Genomic DNA, 26,100 nt, shown 5'->3' on the forward strand with positions numbered 1-26,100 from the left:
GTGTTTCTCCATAACTTGAACAAATAGGACACATTGGGTCTGTAATCCAAATCCTCCCTGTTATTTAGCAATGAGAGCTAGCAATCAGTTAGCGGAGAATATTGAAACTGGAAAGGACTAGGCAACCGTCTGGTCCAGCCCCCTCAGAGTAGAGCTAAACACAAGGACCCCAAAAAGGGAAAGAAGCTACCCAAGACTCTGTGATTCGTGGCCATGTAAGATTAAGGGGTGTCCCCCAGCCCTGGGCTCTTTCCACCATCCCACTCCACTCTTCTGCACTTACTAGTCCACAGGTTCTCAGACTTGTATTTCATGAACCAGTAAAATTTTCCCTAAAATATTCTGGCCAGGCACAGTGACTCATACTTGTAATCCTAGCACTTTGAGAGGCCCAGGCAGGAGGATCACTTCAGGTCAGGAGTTCGAGACCAGCCTGGCCAACACAGTGAAAGCCCATCTCCACTAAAAATTCAAAAATCAGCCTGGCATGGTGGTGTGTGCCTGTAGTCCCAGCTACTCGGGAGGCTGAGACAGGAGAATCACTTGAACCCAGGAGGCTGCAGTGAGAACCGGAGGTTGCAGTGAGCCAAGATCAAGCCCCTGCACTCCAGCCTGGGCAACAGAGCTAGACTCCATGTCAAAAAAAAAAAAAAATCCCTAAAATATTGGGAATTACATCTTAAGAGCATCCAACTATTTCTTTGGCTAGTGAAGATGATTCAAAAATGACCACCGAATATCATTAGTATCCCTTTATGATAGAGAGAACATTTCAACACCAAAATCATAAGGCAATCATAGAGTAAAGGAGTGGCCATTATATTTAGCTTTACAGATGAAAATAAACATATACCCAAAATACCTCACTCTCGTACCTTTCTTTCTTTCTTTATATCAGAGGGGTGAAAACTTCATCAAAGCCAGACTGGGTTTTGAGAACACTGTTCTAAACAACATCTTCACTGTGTTTTGCAGTCAATCATCTCTCCTTCCCACTGTGCTCACCATTGTAGACATAACTGGGGTGTAAGTTGAGAAGCCCTAAATCCTTGTTAAAAAGTGTTTAGGCTGCCACATGGAGAAGACCTCAGGAGAGGGGAAGCCATGCCCAGAGGACATTCCCAAGCCCACTGCACTCCCCAAGCAGAACACAAGGGGAAGCCTTGCCCAGGATCCACTGAATTTGTTGACATTTCTTGCAGTTACAGCTGGCTTCATGGGCACTGGACCTATGTGATCACACAGAGCCCTCCCTCCAGTTGGGCCCCACGCTTAATTTAATACTCTGCTAGAGTGTCTTGAATTTCTTAATAATTTTTGAATGAGGAACGCTGAATTTTCATTTTGCACCATGCCCTGTAAATTATGAAGTTAATTCTACCTGCAGTATGACCTCTGAGTGCTGGTGTCCTGTAAATTGTCCTGCAGGTCACCAGGGACAAACTGACACTTACAAGGCAGGTGAATCTGGGTAGTGGCTTAAGTGCTGAGGCTCATACAGAAACTTTCCTGGGAACTGTTTGCCTACGAAGGCTCCTAACCACTAAGAACACAGCAGGTCAGTACAATGTTCAGTAGGACACAGACTTGAATTTGAATCTCAGGTTGGCCACTTTTTAATTGGTGAATGTAAACAATTGGCATAATCTTCTTGAGACTCAGTCTCCTGCTCTGCAAAATGGCAAGGGTATTACCTGTCTCTGAAACTTGCTATTGATAAAGGAATGTGTATGTGAATCACTATCCTAAAGCCCAGCACCCAGAAAATAACCAGTAATAATAATGAATGCTTAATATAATTAAGTTCACTTTTCATTCTTTTTCACCATCAACCTGACCAAAGGGGTAATGTGGAGACAGGGCAGCTGTGTGTGTAGATATGTGAGTAGTGGCAGGAGATGGGAAATTATTATTATTCATCATCTGAATAATATAAAGGCAACACACAGGGTTAAGGTCACTGACTCTAATTACTGAGTTCTCCCTCTGCCACTTAAGGGAGATTTCCCTGATGCAGCTATAACCTCAGGTCTTGTGGATTTACTCTCTTCATTTAAATGTGAATTTAAGGATCTCCTGTCTAGGCACAGTGGCTCATGCCTGTAATTCCAGCACTTTGGGAGGCTGAGGTGAGAGGATTGCTCCAGTTCAAGAGTTTGAGACCAGCCTAGGTAACACGGCAAAACCCCATCTCTATAAAAAATACAAAACAATTAGCCAGGTGTGGTGGCACACACCTGAAGTCCCAGCTACTTGAGAGGCTGAGGCAGGACGATTGCTTGAGAATAGGAGGTGAAGGATGCAGTGAGCAGAGGTCATGCTACTACACTTGAGCCTGAGTGACAGAGTAAGAACCTTGTCTCAAAAAAAAAGAATTTACTTACAAACACTTTTCATATGAAAGACTGTAAAAAAAAAATTTATGCATGAAAGGTCTTTGAGTACTGTCATTTTAAATCTAAATGTAAATTAATATTTTATTTTTAGGAATAAAATATGTGACAAAAAGTAACCAATGCACATTCCTAATATATCCAAAAAGTTTAATTTCTAGATACCTAAGTCCTTGTTAGAGTATCACATAGTTTTAAGACACATCAAAAGCTTTTGAAAACTTTGCTTCCTGCTTATTAAATGCTAGAGATGTGAATCCTTTAATATACATCGGATTTTCAGGACCCATAAAATTACAAGTATAGCTACAGAGATGAATGTGAATATTAACGCAGATATGGATAAAGGTAGAGATTTGGTATGGCAAAGCAGATTTTCAGTTCTTTATAAATTAATAAACATGATGGTATCTTAACCAGTACCTAAAATTGTCAGACTAATAAGACCATGCATCAGTAGACTGGTTTTGCTCAGCAAAAAGAGACTTGATTTAGTTAAGGACAATTTCTTTTTTTTTTTTTTTTTGAGACAGAGTCTCACTCTGTCACCCAGGCTGGAGTGCAGTGATGCAATTTCGGCTCCCTGCAACCTCCGCCTCCTGGGTTCAAGCGATCCTCCTGCCTCAGCCTCCCGAGTAGCTGGGACTACAGGCACCTGCCACCATGCCCAGCTAATTTTTTGTATTTTTAGTAGATATGGGGTTTCACCGTGTTAGCCAGGATGGTCTCCATCTCCTGACCTCATGATCCCCCCACCTCCGCCTCCCAAAGTGCTGGGATTACAAGCGTGAGCCACCGCGCCCAGCCAAGGACAAATTTTATGTTTCTTGGAAACACCTATTCACAATTATTGTAGCTATCATTTTGTGAATGTCATTGATTTATCCTGTTGTTAGAATATTTTGACTGGCTTAGGTTATAACATACTCACTGTCTGAAAAGCACCTGCCTCAAGAAGAGCTTATCGGGGCCAGGTTCAGTGGCTTATGCCTGTAATCTCAGCACTTTGGGAGGCCGACATGAGTGGATTGCTTGAACTCAGGAGTCCAAGCCTAGCCTGAGCAACATAGTGAGATGCTGTCTCGACAAAAAATAAACAAGAAACTGGGTATCGTGGTGCATGCCTGCAGTCCTAGCTACTTGGGAGGCTGAAGTGGGAGGATAGCTTGAGACCAGGAGGTTGAGGCTGCAGTGAGCCAAGACTGCACCACTGCACTCCAGCCTGGGCAACAGAGTGAGACCGTGCCTCTAAATAAAGAAATAAATAAGCAAACAAACAAGAACCTACTGGAAGTATATTTATCCTTTAGCACACCACCAAATAAAATTTACTCCTTTTTTTCTTCTCTCCTACCACAACATACCAGAAGTAACCTTCCTCCATCAACCCCATGGCCCTTGGGAAGCTATTCGTTGTCAGGAAGCTTTGAGCTTTCTCTCATAACATGAACTCTGCCTCTAAATGGGCAATTAAGTAACAGTCCTGAGGACCTGGCTTTGAACTCTCCTTCTATTTATTAATTACATGATTTGAAGCAAGTCACTTCATCTCACTTAGCAAACATTTATTTCCACTTCTGTGAAAGCGAGTGGAATAGCACCTTCCTGTGGGGCTGCAGCCAATATTAAATTGATGAGAAGATGCCAGTAAAAGCACTACTCCTAAGTATTCAGTAAACATTCACCTCCTTTCTGGCCTTTCTTCACAACTTTAAGTAATACATTCCAACCAATAAATCCCATAGGATCTCAGACTTTTCATCAGACACCAGGATAATGAACCCCAAGTGGTTACAGATAGTGCATTACTGATTTCATAAGTGTTTCATAATTACGTTTCTACTATAGTTCTCAACTCTGTGTGCCATCAGAAATGTAAATATAGGAGACACCCACCTTCCACCCTGCCCTTAAGGCACTTTTGACTGAATGTTGTCACTGCATGCTGAGACAGCTTTAAATGTAAGCTCATGTTGGGACAGAAGGTGATTCGAGAGAGTTCATAGTGACTGTCTGAGCCTCGGTTTCCTGCAAATTCCTGGTTCCTGGTGTCTAAAATCCTAGTGGGAACTTTACCCCTTAACTTCCTACAGAGTTCCCTGTGAATATGGAAAAAAAAAAAAAAAAAAAAAAGCCAGAGAGGGGGCCTGGGTGCCGTGGCTCACGCCTGTAAGTCCAGCACTTTGGGAGGCCAAGGTGGGCGGTCACCTGAGGTCAGGAGTTTGAGACCAGACTGGCCAACATGGGGAAATCCCATGTCTATTAAAAATACAAAAATTAGCTGGGTGTGGTAGCGGGCGCCTGTTATCCCAGCTACTCAGGAGGCTGAGGCAGGAGAGTGGCTTGAACCCAGGAGGTGAAGGTTGTAGTGAGCCAAGATCACACCACTGCACTCCAGCCTGGGTGACAGAGTGAGACTCCATCTCAAAAAAAAAAAGAAGAGAGGAGAAAATGGTAAACTCAATATTCATTTATAGCTTAGCGTGGATGAGGTTTTCTAGAGTCATTCCAGAGAACAATGATTAAAAGTATGGAGAGAAGAAAGTACTAGAAACCCTTAGGATCCTGAGGAGGACAAGGAGAATAATACTGAAGGTGGAAAAGGTTGAAGGAAGAGGACAGCAACAAAAGACACTTGGTGGCTGGTCCGAGTACAATGGTGTTTACAATTAATTAATCACAACCAGCTATAGATTTCTTTGTTCCTTCTTTTCTCTCAGTGCTTTACTTGACTAGCCTTAAAAAATAACGATAAATAAAAAGACACTTCACCTGCACCGCAATTTTGCTGAGAGCCAGTTTTATAAGTGTACACAAAAAGATTTCACATAACACCCAACTTGTTGCATTAGATTCAAAGGTAGCTATTGCAACCACTCCATGTAATTCTCCCTACCACACAAAACATCCTGATATTTGAGGAGAAAATTGTATTATTTAAAAGAGACACCAATGGTATAGGTTCTGGATTAAAAAAAAAAAAAAAGCCGGGCGCAGTGGCTCAAGCCTGTAATCCCAGCACTTTGGGAGGCCGAGACAGGCAGATCACAAGGTCAGGAGATCGAGACCATCCTGGCTAACACGGTGAAACCCCGTCTCTACTAAAAAATACAAAAAAAAAAAAACCTAGCCAGGCGTGGTGGCGGGCACCTGTAGCCCCAGCTACTCAGGAGGCTGAGCCAGGAGAATGGCGTGAACTCGGGAGGCGGAGCTTGCAGTGAGCCGAGATCCGGCCACTGCACTCCAGCCTGGGCGACAGAGCGAGACTCCGTCTCAAAAAAAGAAAAAAAACTAAATGTCATACAATTAATTCATATCCAGATATAAAAAATTTCTAATAGCCTGAAAGAATTGTTTTTGAGATAGGGTCTTGCTATGTCACCCAGGCTGGAGTGCAGTAGTGGAATCGTGGCTCATTGCAGCCTCAATCCCCAAGACTCAAGCAAGTGCCCCGGTAGTTGGGACTGCAGACATGCACCACCACGCCCAGCTTATTTTTTTATTTTTTTACAGAAATAGGTCTCATTATGTTGCCCAGGCTGGTCTTCCCTGGCCTCAAGTGATCCTCCTGGCTCAGCTTCCCAAAGTGTTGGGATTATAGGCATGAGCCACCGTGCCTGGCCAGAAAGAATTTTAAAAACAAAATATTAAAAGCTACCAGCTTGAGCTGATACTAGTATTCTTGACTCTTTCTAAATAAAACAAAAAACTGCTCTAAAAAATGCAAAAGACAGAGAGAATTCCAAAGCCAAGGTCTAAATTTACAAGGAGCATGACAGATTTTAGCTTAGCTGAAGATGAATAAAAGTCTCAAATAATTAACAAGAAATCCTAATGTCTGTCCAACTCTAAATTCCCTCTAGCTGGAGAAGGGCCAGTGATTCTTGAATAACCCAAGAGGTAGGATTCATATTTTTCTTCTGCACTTTTTTCTATTAAGAGAATTAATTCCATGAAGTTTCCAGTTTAGGAAGTTTTAACTCTTTGAAGTTCCCAGTTTAGAAATCATACTGATTATCATTAATATCATTAGCTCATTAAAGACAGGCATCACTGCCTCTGGAAATTACCATTAGCTAAGTATTACTTTAAAAACTAATATATATATATAAAAATATATATATATAAAATATATATATACTTGACTAGCCATATATATATATATATGCTCCAAAACCTTGCTTCCTTTATTTAAGGACCCCTGGAGGTCCATGTTCTATTCAAAGTCTTATGGCTCATTCTGCTATCACTGAACAATGACCAACTCCTCATCTACCAGGGCCAGTCTGTCACCAAGTCCTTTCAACCCTTCTTTCAAAATGGACTCTGATTTCAGTCATCCCATTACAGTATCTAATGCAGGCTCTCATCACTTGGTACCATTATAAAAAGCCTCTTCCATTCTCCCATCTCTCCACATTCCAGACTATTCCACCAAACATTTACCATTTTCATCATATTATTCCCTTTTCTAAGGACTTTTGACATTTCATCACTTTTGATCAAGTCCAAACCCTTTTGCTGAACTTTGAAGATTGACTTAGTAACCCTAGTCTATTGCTATCTAAACAGGTACCCTATGTAAGTATCTAAAACAATGCCCGGCTCAAGCAGGGCACGTAGACATGTTACTCTTCCACAGTTCAGACCTCTGCTCCAAACGACTAGTTTTAGTCTTTTTTGAACACACCATGTTCTTCCTGACTCTTAAGTTTTGCTCCTGCTTTCTGTTTAGAGGGAAAAGAAAGAAAACTGGTTACAAGATATGTAGCCCCCTTTTTTGTATCTAGTACCCAGGAATGGCATCTGTCCTGTACTGCTCTTCTATACCCTACCTGCCCTCAAGCCCAGTTTGACTATCACCTCTTCCAAGAAGCTATTACTAACTGCTCTGGGTGACACAGACTTTTCTCCAAACACCTCTGCCTTCCAAAGCCCATGGGAGGTCATACTGTTCTCTTTTGCACATCCCACTCACCTTTGGCAGAGTGCTGGAAACACTGAAACCAAATAAATTCAGCTAATTGACCAGAGGAAAAATAGGACATGAACAATCTACTAACTGCATAACTAGTCCCCAAATAACTGCCAGTCAATAATACTATAAAATCTACCTTGACGTCAAGCAGAAGTGTGAGATGTAGGTGAGACACAACTACTCAGTGGTATACATTTCCCTTGATACTCCACAGTCAGTTATAATTTCAGGGATAAGTTTAATGCTTAATTTGTATCAAGCACTCTGCTAAATACCTTACCTATAAGGTGTCATTGGCTTCTTATTACAACCCTGTGAATTAATACTACTATTCGCATCTTATAGGAAACTGAATTTCAGCAAGGTGGAATGATCATAAAAATAGTGTTGGAGGTAGGTCTAGAAATCATGCCTCTCTGGCTGTAAAGCCTATGTCCTTAACCTCTACACGAAATCATCTCAGGAATATATAGTCCTGAAATGACCAGATGAAATGAGCACTAGACTAGGCTTATCAGAAATCAACATGTTGGGCCGGGCGCAGTGGCTCATGCCTATAATCCCAGCACTTTGGGAGGCTGAGGCGGGCAGATCGACTGAGGTCAAGAGTTTGAGACCAGCCTGGCCAATGTGGTGAAACCCCGTCTCTACTGAAAATACAAAAATTAGGCAGGCGTGGTGGCAGGTGCGTGTAATCCCAGCTACTCGGGAGGCTGAGGCAGGAGAATCGCCTCAGGGAGGCAGAGGTCGCAGTGAGCCAATATCACACCACTGCATGCCAGCCTGGGCGACAAAGACTCTCTCTCAAAAACAAAAACAAAAACAAAAACAAAAAGAAAAGAAAGAAATGAACATGTCAATATTCACAAGCAAAGATGTCTCCTTTTCTCATGGACTCTGCTTATTCATCAACAATAAATCCAACAATATAGAATCACTCCCAAAAAGTCCACCTAATGCCCTCATTTACTATGAAAGTCTAGGGGGTTTTCCTTTGTTTCCCCCTAAATGTGTGGTTTGCAGGCCACATGCACTGGAATTCAAAAGGCATGCACAGCTCGCTTGATGGCAAGTGTTTTCCTGTGTGACACTCCACATGTTCCTTATTCAAGAATTCAAAAGGAGTGTCCCAAATATCTGCAAAGCATCTTTTTGGGCACTCAGAGCCGCATGTATGTGCAAGAATACAGAGTCCTGGGCCCCGACTATTCTTTGAAATCTTGCATTTGTGATATGCATAAAACATAGGAGGGGGTTTTCTTTTCCTTCTTACAACAATAATGGGTCTCCTGAATCAGAATATATAGGAGTGGGGGCCTTAGAACATGTGTTTTCAATGAGTGCTCTCAGGTGATGATTTTAATCAGGCAAGGCTGAGAAACACTGAACCTCAGCTCCTGCCCTAGGTTCTCCAGGTAGGTGCCCTTTCTAGAGATATGGGGACACACTGACCATAAGATTAAAATACTTAATTTGGGGAGTTTTTTTCATAAGCATCTTTTGGTGGGGCTTGAGGGTAGGAATTATTTAAAATAAATTATAATCCCTTTTGGAGGCTACCTATTAAAACCCATGTATTTTGAAAGTGGGCATTCTGGAGTCATTTGAAAGAGAAGAGAAAGAGACTGGAACAAACCAATATAAATTGATGGATGAGAAACATCTGCGAGCTCCTAGTCAGAGACCAAGAGAGTTCCAACAATGGTGACAAATTAATTGCAAGTTGTACATCTCGTACTTCAAGAAAGGTTATTCAGGCAAACCAAAGATGGAGATTTCACCTCTCCATGGCTCTTTTCTGTAAATAAATTAAATTTTGTTACAATGTTGACAAGGGAACAGTACATTTGGTCCAAAATTATAATGTAATAATACTGCTTGAGATAAATAAGCTTTATATACTGAAATTTTCTTTGTGAGGCTGTTGATTGTAACAGGGCTTGTTCTGCTCACATGAAGCATGACCGAAAAAGAAAGGAAATTATACATTTTCCTTCCCTCTGGATTTTGGGTTTGCATGCGTGTGTCTTGAGAGCTAGCCACTCAAGATGCCATGAAAAGCACTGACTATTCCTTGAAATCTTGCGTTCATGAAATGCATGAGAACAGAAAGGGCTTTCATTTTTCCTTTTGGAGAAGCAGCATGGAAAAACAGAGAAAGTTCAGACTTCAAGCCTAGGGCCCTGAGTTCAGAACATAACTCCATTACTTACAGTGTGGTCTCTGGGCGGCAATCTCTGTCTCTGTACATAAGGAATACTAATACTAATGCCTACGTTGCACGGTTTTTGTGTGTGTGTGTGTTTTTGGGTTTTTTTTGTTTTGTTTTTTTTTGAAACGGAGTCCTACTCTGTCACCCAGGCTGGAGTGCAGTGGCATGATCTCCGCTCACTGCAAGCTCCACCTCCTGGGTTCGCACCATTCTCCTGCCTCAGCTTCCTGAGTAGCTGGGACTACAGGTGCCCGCCACCATGCCCAGCTAATTTTTTTTGTAGTTTTAGTAGAGACAGGTTTCACCATGTTAGCCAGGATGGTCTTGATCTCCTGACCTCGTGATCCACCTGCCTCGACCTCCCAAAGTGCTGGGATTATAGGCGTGAGCCACTGTGCCCGGCCGCATGGTTGTTTTAAGGATGAGAGATAATATAGGTGAATGCTTATTATGACAGAGAAGTATAGTTAATGGCAGTTGTCATCTCTATGTTGGGGTGGATTGATTTGCCTGTTGGGAGGATTTCTTCTTACCACTGTCTTTCAGAGTGACCCTGAGTGAGGACACAGTATAACGGCAGATCATGGAAAGACGTTTAGAAAAATAGATTATGAAGAGTCAAGCCTTCACCTCTTCCTACTAGGGAATACATCTCCACTGGAGGCTAACAGTCTAGGAAACACCAGGTTAAATGTGTCGCCTGGCATAGTAACCCCGAGCCTGCAATGGTTGTGTGACATCAGATTTCACAGAGCTCCTTACTTTGCATTATTTTGGAGTGATCCTGTCCCTTTTCAATTATTACTTTTTTTTAATAGAAATGAGGTCTCCCTGTGTTGCCCAGGCTAGTCTCAAAACTCCTGGGCTCAACGGATCCTCCTGCCTTGGCCTCCCAAAGTGCTGGGATTACAGTCGTTAGCCACCGTGCTTGGCCAATCATTACTTTTTAAAGCATCATCCCTACATGGGCGTTATAGGAACAGAGAGAGACAGAGTCCTCGAAAGACCCAAAGTTTAAATGGTAATGTTGTTTAAGCATGTGATTTTAACAGATGACATTAAGCTAAGAGCAATGGTGGGCGCCAGTGGAAGAGAGCCAAGCCTTCCTTTCCTCAGCACTGTGACCTCCCACCACATGAGGTCCTTTGTTCAAAAGGGGTGCAATTCAATATGTGTGTTAAGAGGTCACTGAGGGGAGCCATGACGAAGGGCTCTAAGTATGGCAGTTTCACCTCAGACCTTACTATTTAGAGAGGCTCCTCCTCACCTGTCCCATTCATCATTCCTGCTGAAGTCTGTTGATTTAGCCAGAAGTGTAGGAGCACCAGTGAGAAACCAGCATTTCAAACTTAGGCTTTAGCAAATGTTGCTGGAAACGGAACAGTGATATTTTCATATTACCTAACCAACTGCCAGCTCCTAATAAATGTTTCCTCATGCAGTTTTAACAATAACACACTTTGCTATTGTTAGAAATTGTTATAGCTCAATGAATTTTATTCTAAAAGAAAGCTAGAATGAGGAGGGAGGAGAAAAAAAAAATGAGTTTAAATGACCCAAGGACTCAAGGTGGAGGAAAGCATCACTAGAGGCATTTCTGGAAGCCACCATCTAACGATGCATGATGAAATATCATGATGAAATTCCCCATCATCAGGTCATGCGAGCATGCAACTTTAAATTTCCCACAGAGGCGTGGTATTGGAAAAGATGCTGGAAAGGTGGGGTACGAGGGAGACAACGCTTCTTCCAGAGCAGAGTATACCTGAGGCGTCATTGAGGCTAAAGGCGATGCGTACAGGCTTGTCAGCAGGTACCCTGGCTGTGCTGATCATGTGGGCACCTGAGCCTCTGCCTTCTCCTGGGTCTTCCAGCTGTGACAGCAAGAGAGAGCCATTGTCACTTTATCCAGCATCATCCCCCTAAATACTCAGAGGCCCTTGGAAATTACAGGTGAAGTTATTAAGCTTAGTAAGCATTATCTGCTTATTCTAAAGATACTCCTAGTTTTGAGCTTTCTTTTTCTACGTCAAAAGTATTTGCCTGCCCCATTTAAATCTTTTTTTTTCTTGGCTCAAGAAAAAATTGCTTTTGCAATATACATCTAGAATGAATGAAATATTGGAAATATCTCTACCTGTCTTACTTGCTCAGAATCCTTTCATACTGACCAGTTCAATCCTGCCCCATTAAGGTCATATAAAGTATTTTACTTTCAACTGAGGAGGATAAAAAGAGATATAGTCTTAATAAGGTATCAGATGGCTTCAAATTAGACTAGCTTTTCGTGTTCAAAAGCCCAAATTAAATCTGAATTATTAATCTGAGAGTGGTAAAGAATGAGTTTCATGGACTCATTTAAAGAATACCAAAAGTCGCTGGGTGTGGTGTCTCACGCCTGTAATCCCAACACTTTGGGAGGCCGAGGCGGGAGGATCACTTGAGGTCAGGAGTTCAAGACCCACTTGGCCAACATGAGGAAACCCTGTCTCTACTAAAAGTATAAAAATTAGTGGGGCGTGGTGGCAGGCACCTGTAATCCCAGCTACTTGGGAGGTTGAGGCAAGAAAATCGGTTGAACCCAGCAGGCAGAGGTTGCAGTTAACCGAGATCACACCACTGCACTCCTGCCTGGGCGACAGAGTGAGACTTGTCTAAAAAAAATAATAAGTAAATAAAGAATACCAAAAGCCACTTTAAAATATCTGTTATATTACGAATATCATGTGCTTTAAATATCTGATTACCTGTAAGCCTATCAAACATTTCTAAGGTTGCACATCTTAATCTATAAAAGCAAAAGACAAGACTCAAAAATATCCTATAGATATTCTACTCCACCTATCAAATCATCATTTAATTAATTAACTAAGGTAGAATGAAGGGCAAAAAACATCCTGCAGATAAAATGGAATAGGCAAAAACACATGAATATTTCTGATTATAATCAGAGAATTTAGCCCAAATATATTTTAACCAAGATATTTGATAATTTGATGTCTAGAGGGAACTAGGAAAAGATAGTTACAAATACATGATATCTCTGTTATTTAAAAACATATATTTAACTTTTCTATTTTTAGTCCTGCCTCCCCTAAACCCTCTACTTTCCTTCTCATGTAGACAGTAAATCAAAAAACCTGAATGATATTTTAAGGGAAATATCTCTAAAAATGGCAAAGTATAAATAATCTCTTTAGCCATCCTTAAAGAGATTCTGGGAAATGCTTAGCAGGACATTTTCTCACAGCACGGTTTCTGACTTTTTCCCATAACTTTCCTCTATCTAAAAATAGTGTCCAGAACACTGAATTTTGTTTTTAAAAGTATTTATAGAGCCAAAGCCAATACATATATATACACATGTATATTTAGACATACATACATATGGAATCATCTTACCCAGCATATGAAAAAAGATCAGGCTTATATTAAAACCCTAGTATAGCTTTGGAGAAAAACCAGCAACTGTTTATCATCTAGTTAGAATCATAATTTGACCCGTTTATTTAGCACTACAAGTAGCAATGCACCAAAAAGCTCTCCACTGTCCATATCATGTAATTCTAAGTTAGAAAGAAACAGTAACATGAAACATATAATTTTAAAAATGGGTAATATAAAATATCTGTTATTTGATTCAGGATTTATTTTATCTTAACTCTGCCACTCTTCTGTCCAGTCTTATCTGCTTAGAATCAAGCATTTTGTTAGCCACTTAGGGAATGGCATGGATTATCTCAAATTCAGCAGAAGAAACTATTAAAATTCCCTTAACATTTTAGCTAAAAAGAAAAGTTTTACTGTTATGCATTGTACAATCACCGAATCACTTTAGCATAACATCTAAGGATGGAAAGTTGTACTCCTCTTTAGGCTAAATCTCCCAACACTTTCCCGCACCAAGAAATCAAGCACAAGAGGTAGAAATTTACCTCAAGGATTTTGTAAATAGTCCTCTGGTATGGTTTCCAGCTACAGGAAATGGAATTAATAAACACAGCTAATTAGAGTCCCTCCCGTCTGCTCAATGGAGAACATCTGTCTACCTGTGAAAGGATGGTGGCAAGACTGAGTAGACTTTGAGTTCCACACAACATTGACCACAAGAACCCCTACACCAACTTGCCTTTTCATCACACCGTCTGGGGAAATGAACCACAGGTTCCTTCTCTCGGCTACAAGCTGTAACAGAGCTTTGGTTAAGTTGCTGGTGATCCGAGCATTTAGTTCAGTTTTCACACCTGTTGGCTTACCTCACTTAGTTGAGTGTCTGCACTTGTGTAACCCAGAGCCAGCCACTGCCTTGGCCAGTCGTTGCCTTTGTGGAGTAGAGACTCAGTGAGAGAGCAGGCTGCACCTGCTGCATAGCAGCCACTGACAATCTGAGGAGTGGAGACAGCTGTCAGGGCAGCACGCTGCTACCTGCTCTGCCCCAGACCCCAGCGTCCCACGGGACCTCCCTTCCCTTCCCTTCTGCTTCCCTCCACAACCCCTCTCTCCTTTCCTTGCCTCTCTAACAGCCAGGATGTTGTCATGTTTCTAGAAAAAGCAAGAGCAAAAGAAAACCCTCCTCCTGTCAGAGGCATTGATAAACAGCAAGTTGTGGAGAGTCCAAATGTTTTAATTCATTAGTCCTGGCAAACTTAAAATACAAACAGACTTGCTTCACAAGACAGGAATGTCTTCAGCGTGACCCAATCGGTGTCTGTGTCTATTCCAGCAAACTGGCAAAGATAGCATGACTCCAGTCAGCAAAAATGTCGGCCGCTCCAATCAGCTCAGCCAGACCCAGCCAACTTGGACAGGCCGCAAGCTGACTCTCAAATGATAGCAGCGATGATCCTGGTTAAGAATGTGAGGTTTGAGGTTGAGCCCGTGTTGGGCTTGATGACTTGATTCATTCTTCAAATGCAACCAACCACAAAAGGAGTCAATGGTAAATAAGAATGGAGCATTAGGATTTGTCAACCTTTTTAAAAACTGTAAACCTGGATGTCATTGGTACTTAAAAATAATTGGATTGTGACTTTGAGGTTAAATAAGTGAAATAAATATTAGGAGAAGGCAAAGACAGCCACAGACTAGAAGAAAATCTGCAAAACACATATCAGATGAAGGACTGGCATCCAAAATATACAATGAACTCTTAAAATTCAACAACAGAAAAACAACTCAATCAAAAAATGGGCAAAAGATCTGAAAGATATCTCACTACAGAAAATATACAGATGGCAAGTAAGCATATGAAAAGATGATCAACATCATATGTCATTAGGGAATTGCAAACTAAGACAACAATGAAATACCACTATACACCTATTAGAATAACCCAAATTCAAAATACTGACAACATCAAATGTTGGTGAGGCTGTGGAGCAACAAGAACTTTCATTCCATGCTGGTGGGAATGAAAACATAAGAGTACATCCCACTTTAGGCCGGGCGCGGTGGCTCAAGCCTGTAATCCCAGCACTTTGGGAGGCCGAGGCGGGTGGATCACGAGGTCAGGAGATCGAGACTATCCTGGCTAACATGGTGAAACCCCGTCTCTACTAAAAAATACAAAAAACTAGCCGGGCGTGGTGGCGGGCGCCTGTAGTCTCAGCTACTTGGGAGGCTGAGGCGGGAGAATGGCGTGAACCCGGGAGGCGGAGCTTGCAGTGAGCCGAGATGACACCGCTGCACTCCAGCCTGGGAGACACAGCGAGACTCCGTCTCAAAAAGTAAAAAAAATAAAATAAAATAAAATAAAATAAAATAAAATAAATAAAAAAAAAAGAGTACATCCCACTTTAGTAAACAGTTGGGCAGCTTCTTACAAAAGCAAACATACTTTTACCACGTGACTCACAAATCACACTCCTTGTTATTTCCCCAAAACCCGCATACAGATGTTTATAGCAGGTTTATCCATAATTGCAAAACTTAGAAGCAACCAAGTTGTTCTTCAACAGGTAAATAAATCCTGGCATATCCTGACAATGGAATATCATTCAGGGATAAAAAGAAAAACTATCAAGCCACAAAAAGATATGGAAGTACTTAGGTGCATATTACTAAATGAAAGAAGCTAATCTTAAAAGGCTACATGCTGTATAATTCCAACAACATGACATTCTAGAAAAGGCAAAATTGTGGATACTGTAAAAAGATCAGTGGTTGCCAGGGATTCAGGAAGAGAAAAAGGAAGGATAAATTCCTTTTTTATCCCCAAGGTGGAGCTTGGGGATTTTTAGGGCAATGAAACTATTCTGTATGAGACTGTAACGGTAGATACACGTCATTACACAATTGTCAAAACTCATAGAATGTACAACACAGAGTGAACCCTAATGCAAACTATGGACTAATAATGAATAATAATGTATCAATATTGGTTCATTAATTGTAGCAAAGATGTTAATTAGGGGTTAGAGAGATGAGGAAATACATGGGAATTAACGTACATTTCACTCTGTTTTTTTCTGTAAATCTAAAACTGCTCAAAAGGTATTAAATACACAAGTAAAAAGACTCAGCAGGTTTTCTTAATCTAATGAATGGAAGGCTAATTTGTTACGATATATACACAATACAGCTGTATAGACTCAAATAATTAAAACATTCACATATAAGATTATTCTTTTCAGGAATTAATATTACTGTTTTAATATTATTTTATGGTTATAATAAAACTTACTAATGCATTATAATTTATCAAAGTGAATTTCTTATTCATGATCTCATTTTAATCTTCCAGAAGATCCTACACAATAGTCATGGTCAGTATTGCCATCCCAATTTGACAGATGAGCAAACTGAGGCACAGACAATTCAAATAACAGGCTTGAGGATGAATGACCATAAGAGAATTAAGAACCCAGATACAATCCAGATTTTCTAATTATTAGTTCAAGCTGCTTCCACTACACCAGGATGCACTCTATAGCAAAGATTTAATTGGCCGGGCGTGGTGGCTCACGCCTGTAATCCCAGCACTTTGGGAGGCCGAGGCAGGCAGATCACGAGGTCAGGAGATAGAGACCATCCAAGCTAACACAGTGAAACCCAGTCTCTACTAAAAATACAAAAAATTAGCTGGGCATGGTGGCGGGTGCCTGTAATCCCAGTTACTTGGGAGGCTGAGACAAGAGAATGGCGTGAACCGGGGAGGCGGAGCTTGCAGTGAGCCAAGATTGCGCCCTACTGCACTCTAGCCTGGGCGACAGAGTGAGATTCTGTCTCAAAAAAAAAAATTTTAATTGAAATTTTCAGTTAAGAATAAGTCCGACTCTCAGCTTTTGTTTGGAGGAGACAAAAGTATCACTTTCTTCAGTGGTCCAGCATCCAGGTTCATCTGACACTAGCCATCTTTATCATGACACCCAAGTTCCACCCCAAGAAAATCAAAGTTCTGCATCTTATGTGTGCTGATGGGAAAGCAGATACCACATCTGTGCTGTCTCTCAAATTGGCCCCCCGGGTCTGCCTTCAGAAAAGCTTGTGGTGACAGACATTGCCAAAGCAATTGGTGACTGGAAGTGGCCAAATTCTAGTGAAACTGACAGTTAGAATGGATAGGGATGAAGTAGCACCTTCCTTTTCTGCACTGACCATCAGGCTCTCAAGGAACCATACAGAGATAGAAAGAGACAGTTACATGTTAAACACAATGGAAATACTGCCTTCTATGATACTGTCAACAGCTCCTGACCAACACAGCATAGATCTTTATCCACAGAACTCTCTGGAATCATTAAAGTGAACCTTGGAATTGCCCACTGTGCGAGCTGCAGCATTGACAGCTACATCCTCATGACATTAAAAATGACATCAAGAGAGGTGTGGTAGATGCCCAGTTGGTAAAGGGCTACAAAGACAAAGATTTCATTAAAAGATAATTTGACAACAATGAGAAAGGAACAAAAAGAATATGTCTAAATTGTCTAAATGTTCTCTTTCTGAATCTGATAACATAAATTCAAGGTTTTCACAGTCACAATTAATATTTACCAGCTCCTCTGTTCCCATATGAGCAACGATGTGTTTCTTGGCTCTTTATCCAAACACTTTCAAGAGAGTAACAAATCTGAAATCCAAGTGAAATCCCTTCCCATAACTAAACCCAAAATAACTACATGGTATTTTAAGAATTTAATAGAATTATATAAATTCAATCCAGAAAGGATGTGTTTCTGCATCAATATATAAACAGATTAACAGTATGTTTCTTGGGGGTGGCAATAATGTATAATTTTTATTTTATTCTTTTCAGCAACAAATGTGTTTTTACAGTTATTTGGAAAGTTATTTTCAATAATACTCAAGGAGTTTTTCACATACTGAGCTCTAGCCTTGCTTCTGAATTATGATCAGTAATACACTCCTACCACAGACTATTGTCACAATTATGTAATACCGATTTCTCAGTACAACTCGATATGTATGTTATGAAGGCTTGGTATGTTCCAGGCTAGTGTTTCTCCAAAGTACCTGATTACTAGGTACCTTTAAAAAATACCTATTTCCAGGCTTTGCCATAGTGACTCAGTAGTCTGAGTAGACTCTCATTCTGGAAATTTTAAAAAAGAAACTTTAATGGCTATTCATAGCATTTAGAGAATAGTTGAGAAGACATTTTCCCCAACATTTTAAAGTCAGCTCTGTATTGCTATGTGACATATGCAGCCGGTAGTCTCCAACAAAGAAATATTCCATGATGGCAAATCAGTCTTCCATTATATCCAGAAGTCAGCAAAATTTTTCTCTAAAGGGCCATATTAGAAATATTTTACACTTGTGAGCCAGGTGTGGTGGCTCACATCTGTAATCCCAGCATTTTGGGAGGCCGAGGCGGGTGGATCACCTAAGGTCAGGAATTTGAGACCAGCCTGGCCAACATGGTAAGACCCCATCTCTACTAAAAATACAAAAATTAGCCAGGCATGGTGGCAGGCGCCTGTAATCCCAGCTACTCCGGAGGCTGAGGCAGGAGACTCACTTGAACCCGGGAGGTGGAGGTTGGAGTGAGCCAAGACCGCACCATTGTACTCCAGCCAGGGCAACAAGAGCAAAACTCCATCTCAAAAAAAAAAAAAAGAAAAAAAGAAAGAAATATTTTACACTTGTGAGGTCTTAAGGATCTCTGTCACAACTACTCATCTCTGCCTCTGTAGCATAAAGGCGGCCATAGACAACATGTATAGGAATGGATGGGCTCTGACTTTATTGACAAAAACAGGAAACAAATGTACATGGCTGTGTTCCAAAAACACTTTATTTACAAAGAGAGAGCAGCCTGGATTTGGCCTGCAGACTATAATTTGCCAACCCCTCCTGATTGAACATCCAGTGGACAGCCTTATCCTGATTGAACATCCAGTGGACAGCCTTATCCTGATTGAACGTCCATTGGACAGCCAAGCCGCAGCTCCCCACACAGTGCCGTATGGCACGGGCAGAGTCCTCTGGGAGAAAAGTAACTCTTCTTTTGCTGCCACTTTCTTCAATTCATTCTTCCCAACTCCATCCCCATAAAAAAAAATTTTGTCAGATTTCTCAGTTAGTAAAGCAAAAGTCCCAAAGTTACGTATTAACCCTGCTTTTCTATAAAGCACTGATACGTCTGTTTGGAAAAAAAACAGTGAATAAACACCTCTTCCAATTGGTCATGAGACTGCATGTGCAGGCCACGGTGAGAAAGTGCCACAGGGACCTGTTGCATATTGTGAGCTAGTCTTGTGCCGTTGTTCTTTGGAGGAGCCTCTTCCTCTGCTCCTGACCCCAGTGAAACGTCAGGTAAGGTTTCCCAGGCTCCCAAAGAAGCCTTCTTGCAGTGCTAACTTGCAGTAATGTTGTTACTCCTTCTCAAACCTTCTTGTAGGGCAATGCAATGAAAAACCACAAAGCAAGGATCAAGGCTCAATGACAAAAACAAGACAGCACCTCCCCCAGGAACTTCTTTTTATTTTAATTGACAAATAAAAATTGTATGTTTCTAGTGTAAGGATTTCTGATCATATACTGTCACAGTCTTTGATTTTAAGGGTAACTGGGAGCCGCTTTTCCTAATCCAAGTTCACTTCAGGCTTAAGATAGCAGAATGATCAACTCTGTATCATTGTGCCCCCAAAGCTCAAAAGAGGAATGACAGGGGTTAGAACCACTGAACCACTCAATGGTTTCTCTTTCACTAGCTTTGTGGTTCCCTTACTGAAGGAGACAGAGCAGTGTGCAACATTTAAGTCAGGCCACCTGGGTCCCCAACCCAGCTCTGTCTCTTACTCATATAGGTCTTTGGTTAAATTCCTTAATAAATTATATGCCACAACTTCCCCACATATAAAATGGGGGATAATTATAGTACCTGTCCTACAGGTTGTTATGACAATTAAAAGAATAATACAAGTATGTGCAACAATGCCAGAAATAAAACAGACACTATGTAAATAGAAATCATTTTTTCAAGGGGCAAAAACATAGGGAAAAAACCACACCCAAAGGATACCTAGATTTAGAAGACCTAGATTTGCATGGTGATGCTGCCTTCAAAAGCTGTGGAAGTTTAGATCGGACACTTCATACCTCCAGGACTCAGTTTTTTCATCAAGGTTAACAAACTTTTTTTGTAGAGGGCCAGGAGATAAATATTTTAGGTTTTTCAGGCCATACACTTTCTGTTACAATTACTCATCTCTGCTGTTCTAAGTTGAAAGTAGCCATAGACTATATGCAAATGATGGATGACTCCAATAAAACTTTATTTACAAAAACAGTAAATAAATGTGCATAGCTGTATTCCAGTAAAACTACAGACACTGATATTAGAATTTCATATGATTTCCAAATGTCGCCAAAGATTATTCTCCTTTTGATATTTGTCAAATATTTTAAAATATTAAAACCATTCTAAGCTCCTGGGCCATACCAAAACAGGCTGTGAGACAGATTTTACCTGATGCCCAGAGTTTTTGGACCCTTGATTTGTATAGCCAGCAAGCAAGCATGGACTAACTCAGGGTTTCCCCAGATGGGAATAACGTGATGTGTGTGTAGCCACTGTTTTGCCTTTTTAACTTGATTTAGCTATCTATTTATCTAAATGGATTAATCTTTTATCAAATATTTTATTCATAAAAACTTAAATGGTTTTATACTATTTGAGTTTACCATATAAAGTTAATTAAATGTGACATATGTGTTTGTTTGTTTGTTTGTTTGTTTGTTGTTTGAGACGGAGTCTCGCTCTGTTGCCCGGGCTAGAGTGCAGTGGTACAATATTGGCTCACCACAACTTCCGCCTCCTAGGTTCAAGTGATTCTCCTGCCTCAGCCTCCTAAGTAGCTGGGATTACAGGTGCCCGCCACCACACCCAGCTAATTTTTGTATTTTTTAGTAGAGATGGGGTTTCACCACCTTCGCCAGGTGGGTCTTGAACTCCTGACCTCATGATCCACCCACCTCAGCCTCCCAAAGTGCTGGGATTATAGGCGTGAGCCACTGCTCCTGGCTTGTGTTCCTTTTTCTATAAATACCTAGACAGCAGACTCTTGGAGAAAGAATAAATTTCCTTTAATATTTTTGACTGTATGAGAAAATAACGTTTATCTTATATTTTAATATTTATATCTTTTCCAAGAATATAACCTAGAAAGACTAACAGCACCAAATTTTAAAGCTTGTTATTATAGTATAGATAGATTTACTTTACCTTCTTGATGTCATCCTAAGGAAAACATAAATTTCTCATCATCTGTAAATATCCCAGTGTGTACTCCAAAAAGGAAGTGCACTCTCTTCTTTAACACAACCAAATAGCACCATCACACCAACCACCACCACCACAATAATTCCCCAACGTTACCCATCATCAGACAGGATTCAAACCTCCAGTTTTATCACAAACATTTTCAATTGTTTTCTCCATTAATTTTTAAATGTTTAATCAAGATCCAAAGTCTGGACACATGATGGACTGCTAAGTTTTTATATTTATAAATCTATAATTACTCTTCCTCCCTCTTTTTTTGCAAATTTATTTGCTAAAGAAACTATAGAGTTCCCAAAGTTGCACCTCTATAACGTTTTTTAATATGCTTCTCTGTTATCTTTGTCCATCATAAATTAGCCATTGGATCTAGAAACTTGGTCAGATTCAGATGTGACTATTTTTTTGTATTTTTTATTTTTGCAGTACTACTTCAAAGACAGTGAATAACATTTATTTAAAAGATCGGTCAGGTGCGGTGGCTCACACCTGTAATCCCAGGACTTTGGGAGGCCAAGGCAGGTGGGTCACCTGAGGTCAGGAATTTGAGACCAGCCTGGCCAACATAGTGAAACCTCATCTTTATTAAAAATATACAAAACTAGCCAGGCATGGTGGTGGGCACCTGTAATCCCAGCTGCTCCAGAGGCTGAGGCAGGGGAATCGCTTGTACCCGGGAGGCAGAGGTTGCAGTGAGCCAAGATTACGCCATTGCACTCCAGCCTGGGCAACAAGAGCAAAACTCTATTTCAAAAAAAAAAAAAAAAAATGATAAAATATTCTCCAGTATTGACTTCATTTTGAAAATAACATTACTTAAGTATAAGCATAAAACTATATATAATCTTTTTATAAAACTCTTATAAAATCAAATCTACAAAGCTCTTATAAGCCAATTTTATAATTTAAATTCAAATGAAGTGACAAATTTAAAATACAATTGATAAGGACAGGAGGCAGGAAAATACTGGGTAGAAGAGGGCAGTCCCCAATGAGGGTGCCACCCTCAAGCCTGGACCCATGGCCCAAAGTAAGAACACGCATTCCTCTTTTCCTACTTGAATGTTGCCTTTTCCAAAATCACCCTGGCCTGCCCTGTACCCCATCCTGTACCCAGAAAAACCCCAGCCTCCGCTGGCAGCAGAGTGGCAGAGAAGTAGAGAAAAGAAGAAGCAGCTGGACGTCAGTGAAAAGCAGCTTAACTTAAGAGGGACGGCTTGATGGTGGGACCTCGAAGAAGAGTTCAGCAGTGGATGGCCAAACTCCAGGGAAAGACCACCTTCCCACTCCATCCCCTTTCCAGCTCTCTATTCCACTAAGAGCCAGTTTCATTGGCAAGAAAATCACCCACATTTATCATCTTCAATTCGTTCATACAACACGATTCTTCCTGAACACTGAATGAGAGCTCAGGATACAGAGGGCTGTCACATTGAGCTGTTAAACACTTAAGTCATCCGTGCACAGCAAAGCTAAGACTGCAGTGTAACACATGCCCTCTAGGGCTCCAGGGGTCATGGGTACCCCCCCAGATGCTGCCACAGAGCCGCACAAAATTCTGCTCCTGCTGACACCCAGAAGCACTCATCCTGTCCCCCGTACCCACTTACCTGCACGCTCCCTGTCCCATGAGGGGTTGAATGCTGTGGGCTAAGTAAACAAGCCACCCCTTTCACAAGTCCTGCTAAGGGGTCAAGGAAGATTTGCTGTTTTACAACTCAACTACATAAATTTAACATGAGGGAGCACTTTCCAGAAACAAAACAGGTGCACAAACGTAAACATGGGACACATTCTGTAGTGTACATTTGGTTTGAGTTCCTCCTCCCCATGCTGATGACTGAGTCCTCGTAGGACTTTCCCTCTGTGGCCTGCTTTGCAACTCAAATTTGACTGGTGCCTGTGACATCCTTGGTCTTCATGCAGCAAGAACACATTGTGAGGAAAGTGCTGAGTGCCTGGTGTTCGGAAATGTTGGTCTCTCTTTTTTTCCCCAACCACAGCTACATTTACCCATGAACACAACCCTCTTAAAATCAGAAGGCCTACGAGATGTAGCCTAAGTATGCTTCAGACATTTCTCAAATAAGCTTCAGTGTTAAGGTCATATATTTACTGAAATTATAAAGGAAACTCATTGAAGTATTTCTAAAAATCCCAAACACTGAACTGCATGGCTTATTAAAGATCTGGTTCACTACCTTTTCGGTTTATGTCTTTACTTGGAAACCCTCCTACTGCAAGAAAGGACCAAATGCCAACAAACCTCCCATGTGAATGTGAGAAAAGAAAAAAGAAGTTTAGCTCTGAATGAACCTATATTCTTTTAGTTGCAGGAGTCAAGAACCAACTTAACATTAGCTTGAATACCAACAGGTAATTATTGGTTCACAAAACTAGGAAATCCAGGGGCCTATTTTTTTTAGACATTGATTTACCCAAAGGCACAACTGATAGCCATAGGGAACTAACTTACTCCACTTCATGATCAGTTTTCTTTACATTAGCTTCATTCTCAGATGGAGTTTTCCCATGAGTTGGCCACCAGCTGCCTACATTTATGTCCTACCAGCTTTACAAACCCATGAAGAGAAGACCTTTTCCCTCAGAATTCCCAGGGAAGACAGTCATTGCCCAAACGGGAGTGCCATTTCCCTCACCGTAGATAATGGGTAGTACTTGAACACGTGAAGCCTGCAATAGGGGCTCATGAATGAAGTTGGGTAGGGAAGGCATTATTCCTCATATATATATATATATTTGATACAGGGTCTGACTCTGTTGCCCAGGCTGAAGTGCAGTGGCACAATCACAGCTCACTAATGCCTCAACCTCCCAGGCTCAAGTGATTTTCCCACCTCAGACTCCCAACTAGCTGGAACTACAGGTGTATGTCACCATGCCCAGCTAATTTTTGTATTTTTTGTAGAAATGGGGTTTCACCATGTTGCCCAGGCTGGTCTCGAACTCCTGGGCTAAAGCAATCCACCCACCTTGGCCTCCCAAAGTGCTGGGATTACAGGCATGAGCCATTATGCTCAGCCTATTTCTCAAATTGATTAAAGAAAGAAAAGGAAGGAAGGACGGAAGGAAAAGAGAGAAAGAGAGAGGGGGGGGGGGGGGGAGAGAGAGACACAGAGAGAAAGAAAGAAAGAAAGAAAGAAAGAAAGAAAGAAAAAAGAAAGAAAGAAAGAAAAAGAAAGAAAGAAAGAAAGAAAGAAAGAAAGAAAGAAAGAAAGAAAGAAAGAAAGAAAGAAAGAAAGAAAGGAGGGAGGGAGGGAAGGAAGGAAGGAAGGGAAAAGAAAAGGAAGGAAGGAAGAAAAGAAAGAAAGGAAAGAAAGAAAGAAAGAAAGAAAGAGAACGAAGACTCAAACATTCTATGCTAATACCTTCATGAGTAGAATGTCAAAGTCCCATGAAATATTCTCATTTTAAGGTGACGAGAAATGAATTATGTGGGGCAAATACTATGTGCCAGACACTCAGCTAAGCCCTTTTCATACCCATGTTGTAATTTAATGCACAAAACACCCCTTTAAGATAGCTACTGTAATTCCTGCTTTATACAGGAACTGAGACTTATAAAGTTTCAATGATTTGCCCAAAGTTCCAGAGCTCATAAAGTGTAAGAGCCAATTTGTTTGCCAAAATTAAATCTCTTCATTGACGCACCAAAATCCTGTTCATGGTATGTGGCTCAAATTGCCTTTGTAGGAGATACCTTTTCATTGGTGCCAAAGATACAAATATACAACGATACAAATACACAAATAAACAAAGACACAAAGATATCAATAGATTGGGAGACTCCATCTCAAAAAAAAAAAAAGAAAATTCCCCAAACTGGAAACAAAAGATCAAGTTTCCAAGGAGGAAAAGCATAAGATCTCATAAAAAAATCAGTTACCAGAAATGTTTTCATATTTCTCCACAACAATTCTGGAAACCAGTAGGAAATGGAACTAATCTTCAATATGCTAAAGGAAAAAGTATTTCCAACCTAAAGTTCCATATCTGACCAAACTATCAATCAAGTGTTAAGATTAAAGTCCAGGCATGGTGGCTCATGCCTGTAATCCCAGCACTCTGGGAGGCCGAGGCGAGTGGATGACCTAAGGTCAGAAGTTCAAGACCAGCCTGGCCAACATGGTGAAACCCCATCTCTATTAAAAATACAAAAAAAATTAGCCAGGGATGGCAGGTGCCTGTGATCCCAGCTACTTAAAAGGCTGAGGCAGGAGAATTCCTTGAACCCAGAAGGCGGAGGTTGCAGTGAGCCGAGATCACGTCACTGCACTCCAGCCTGGGCAACAAGAGTGAAACTTCCATCTCAAAAAAAAAAAAAAAAAAGTTTTAGGATTAAGGTCTTCAACAAAATTTTTATATCCCATGCACGTTTTTCAAAAAGCTACTGGTGTAAACAAGGAAAGAGAAAGCCTGGAACACAGGAAACACAAAGGCCCAACACCACACTGGGTAAAATGGCCCTTCGGGACGGCAATAAAAGGGAATCACAGTGACCCTGTGTGCCAGAACTCACAGAAGCAGGTCTGAAAGCCATAGGAATGGCTCCATTAGGAATAGGAAATGGTTAGACTACTTGATTGATGTCATATTGAGAAGACATTTAGGCAACTGGCAGAAGCCCAAAGACCTTTAGGGTTGAATCAGTGATGAGTACATGGAATAAAAAGGCAAGCAAACAAACAAAAAATTTAGCCTGCCCTCCAGGCACAGGGCTGAAACTGTACTGTAAAGTAAAAATAAC

At 41.0% G+C, this 26,100-nt stretch overlaps 2 protein-coding genes across 3 annotated transcripts in view; one reads left to right on the forward strand and one right to left on the reverse strand.

Moving 5' to 3' along the window:
* Positions 1-14,098, reverse strand: part of MAP3K7CL (MAP3K7 C-terminal like) — a 44,948-nt gene extending 30,850 nt beyond the window's left edge. Inside the window, exons 1-2 of one of the 2 annotated variants that reach the window (XM_050784737.1) lie at positions 13,840-14,098; positions 11,349-11,457 (exon numbers count right to left, since the gene is read on the reverse strand). In XM_050784737.1, coding sequence (XP_050640694.1) covers positions 11,349-11,418 — 70 coding nt within the window. In that variant the 5' untranslated portion in view covers positions 11,419-11,457; positions 13,840-14,098. The remainder of the gene's footprint in view (positions 1-11,348; positions 11,458-13,839) is intronic. The other variant, XM_050784738.1, reaches the window with a different exon arrangement.
* RWDD2B (RWD domain containing 2B) overlaps positions 1-26,100 on the forward strand; it is a 1,177,964-nt gene that overhangs the window by 1,039,954 nt on the left and 111,910 nt on the right. The window lies entirely within an intron of this gene.

Source organism: Macaca thibetana, chromosome 3 (genome assembly GCF_024542745.1).
Source record: "Macaca thibetana thibetana isolate TM-01 chromosome 3, ASM2454274v1, whole genome shotgun sequence".
Taxonomy (NCBI): Eukaryota; Metazoa; Chordata; class Mammalia; order Primates; family Cercopithecidae; genus Macaca; species Macaca thibetana.